Consider the following 2,984-nt stretch of genomic DNA (forward strand, 5'->3'; position numbering starts at 1 on the left):
CGCTTGATAAGTGCTGAGACTTTTAGCTCCCTGGCATGTGAGCTCAGTGGCTCGGGCAAGACGAAGCTGTCGGGCGCACTCTCAACCTCCGATGTGTTTTCCCCCCTCCTCGCGGAATTCCCGGAGCTTACGGAGCCCACGTTCTCAGCTGCCGCCACCAAGCACGGAGTGGAACATCACATCGCGACCACTGGCCCGCCGGTCTACGCCAGGGCCCGGCGCCTCGACTCTGCTAAGCTCGCCGTTGCTAGGTCTGAGTTTGACACCCTGGAGCGTCTTGGAATTGTCCGGCGATCGGACAGCCCCTGGGCTTCCCCGCTCCACATCGTCTTCAGCGCCTGATGGACACCGTGCTGCGGGACCTGCCATTCCTGTTCGTTTACCTGGATGACATTCTGATCGCCAGCGCCTCCACGGCCGAGCACATGAAGCATCTGCGAACACTCTTCGAGCGGCTCAGCCAGCATGGCCTGATTGTCAATCCAGCCAAGTGCCAATTCGGCCGGATCGCCATTGACTTCCTGGGCCACCGCATCACCAAGGAGGGAGCTGTTCCCCTGCCCTCGAAGGTGGCTGCAGTGGCGGACTTCCAGCGCCCTCTTACAGTTCGAGCCCTGCAGGAGTTTTTGGGGATGGTGAACTTTTATCACAGTTTTGTTCCCCGTGCGGCCCGGCTCATGCGGCCCCTGTATGAGGCACAAGGGTAAGACCACGAAGCATATTATTGACTGGACCGCTGAGAGAGAGGCGGCCTTTGGGGACACTAAACGGGCATTGGCCGAGGCGACTATGCTGGCGCACCCTTTGCCTGCGGCGCTGATTGCCCTGACCACCGACGCTTCGGACTATGCTGTTGGTGCCGTGCATGAGCAGTTGGTGAACGGCGTCTGGCAGCCGCTGGCATAGTTCAGCTGGCAGCTCCGCCCCTGCGAACGGAAATATAGCACCTTCGATCGAGAGCTCCTCGGCCTTTACCTCGCCATTAGGCATTTCCGTTTCCTGTTGGAGGCTCGGCCATTCTCCGTTTTCGTGGACCACAAGCCATTGACGTTCGCGATGGCGAAGGTTTCGGAGCCGTGGTCTGCCCGTCAGCAGTGCCAGCTGGCCTACATCTCAGAGTTTACAACGGACATCCGCCATGTGGCGGGTAAGGACAATCACGTGGCTGATTGCCTCTCCCGGGCCATCGCAGGAGCTGTCCACCTGGGAATCGACTACACCAGCATGGCAGGTGATCAGGCCTCCGACCCGGAGGTCCAGGCTCTGAGGACAGCTGTCACGGGACTCAGTTTGGAGGACATCAAGTACGACAACGTCGGTGCCACGCTCCTGTGTGACGTCTCCACTGGACAGCCAAGGCCGGTCGTGCCCGGCAGTTGAAGGCGTCAGGTTTTCGATGCCGTGCACGGCCTTGCCCATCCTGGGCGGAGGACATCGCAGCAGCTGGTGGCCGGGAAGTTTGTCTGGCATGGCCTTAAGAAGGACATTCGGGACTGGGCTCGGGCCTGCGTGGTTTGCCAGCGAGCCAAGGTGCATCGGCATGTGACTGCTCTGCTGGCGCATTTTTCAGTGCCGGAGCGGCGGTTCGACCACGTGCATGTGGACATGGTGGGGTAGCTGAACCCTGCCGCCCTCTCAAGGGTTCAGCTACCTCCTGACGATGGTGGACAGGACCACCCGCTGGCCGGAGGCTGTCCCGCTGGCATCCACTACGACCTCTGACGTGGCCCGGGCGTTCATAGGCACCTGGGTCGCCCGGTTTGGCCCCCCTTCTGATGTCTCCTCTGACAGGGGACCTCAGTTCACTTCCGAGCTGTGGAATGCGGTCGCCGGGGGCCTGGGTGTGCGGCTCCATCGAACAACCGCTTATCACCCACAGGCTAATGGGTTGTGTGAGGGGTTTCATCGCTCCTTGAAAGCTGCACTCCGGGCCAGCCTTACGGATGACGGTTGGGTTGATAGGCTCCCCTGGGTCATGTTGGGCCTCCGGACTGCCCCTAAGGAGGACCTGCGGGCTTCGTCGGCCGAGCTGGTTTACGGGCAGCCACTAAGGGTTCCTGGGGATTTCATCCCCACCGCCACAGCTCCCTGGTCGGCGGCCCAGGAGCGGACCTCGCTCCAGGACAGGGTCCGGGGTTTCACGCCGGTGCCCACCTCGCAGCACGGCCTCCCGAAGGCTTGTGTGCCGCCCAGCCTGCGGATGGCGGGGTATGTGTTCATCCGCCATGATGCCCATCGGGGCCCTTTCCGTCCTCCCTACAACGGTCCGTTTCGCGTCCTGGAGGCCGGTGACAAGGCCTTCTTGGTAGACATTGGGGGCAGGCCTGACTACATTTCGGTCGATCGCCTCAAGCCGGCCCACCTGGATCTGGACCAGCCCGTGGGGTTGGCTCTGCCCCCGCGGCGGGGTCGTCCTCCGGTTTCCAAGCCACACCGCCTCATGACTCCTGCGCTGCCTGCTGTGGCCCCCTCGGCCCCCACACCGGTTCCGCTGAGTCGTTTCGGGCGTGTGCTCAGGGCTCCTTCCCGTTGGCCTTGACTGTTTGGGAGTGTGAATTCTGGGGGGGCGTCTGTAGCGGTATCGTAATTCAATGTGTATGTTGTATGGTGCGTGCCCCCTTTAAGGGAAGGGGGCGTGGGACCCACCTGGGTGGTAAGACGCATGTCTTAAGGAACGCACCTCTGGCTGTGCGGGTTGCTGTGTTTGGGGAAATAAATCCTTCTCGTGTTTTTCACCGGCAATCAAGTCTCCGTCTCCATTTCATTGCGATCTCCTACAGACGCCTCTCATCTCCACGATGAACACCTTGTTCTCATTGTGAGTTCAGCACACACCCATAGATCTTGATCACACACACGCACACACGTGTTGTTATTTGCGTCTTGAAGCCTGCCTGAGCAGAAAGGTGATTATCGAACTGGAAGACACCGGCTCATCCCACTCTGAGTCTTCCAGTGTGAACAGGCTCCTGCTGGATTCCTCT

The 2,984-nt window shown here is 60.8% G+C and overlaps 1 protein-coding gene across 1 annotated transcript; it reads left to right on the forward strand.

The window, feature by feature from the left end:
• Window positions 1-1,056: 1,056 nt before the first annotated feature.
• On the forward strand, window positions 1,057-2,638 carry LOC132472359 (uncharacterized). The gene is made up of 2 exons (XM_060071951.1): window positions 1,057-1,333; window positions 1,641-2,638. Exons 1-2 carry the CDS (start codon window positions 1,057-1,059, stop codon window positions 2,537-2,539), a joined length of 1,176 nt encoding a protein of 391 aa, XP_059927934.1. The 3' UTR covers window positions 2,540-2,638.
• Window positions 2,639-2,984: the final 346 nt, after the last annotated feature.

The sequence above is a fragment of the Gadus macrocephalus genome, chromosome 14 (assembly GCF_031168955.1).
Source record: "Gadus macrocephalus chromosome 14, ASM3116895v1".
NCBI lineage: Eukaryota > Metazoa > Chordata > Actinopteri > Gadiformes > Gadidae > Gadus > Gadus macrocephalus.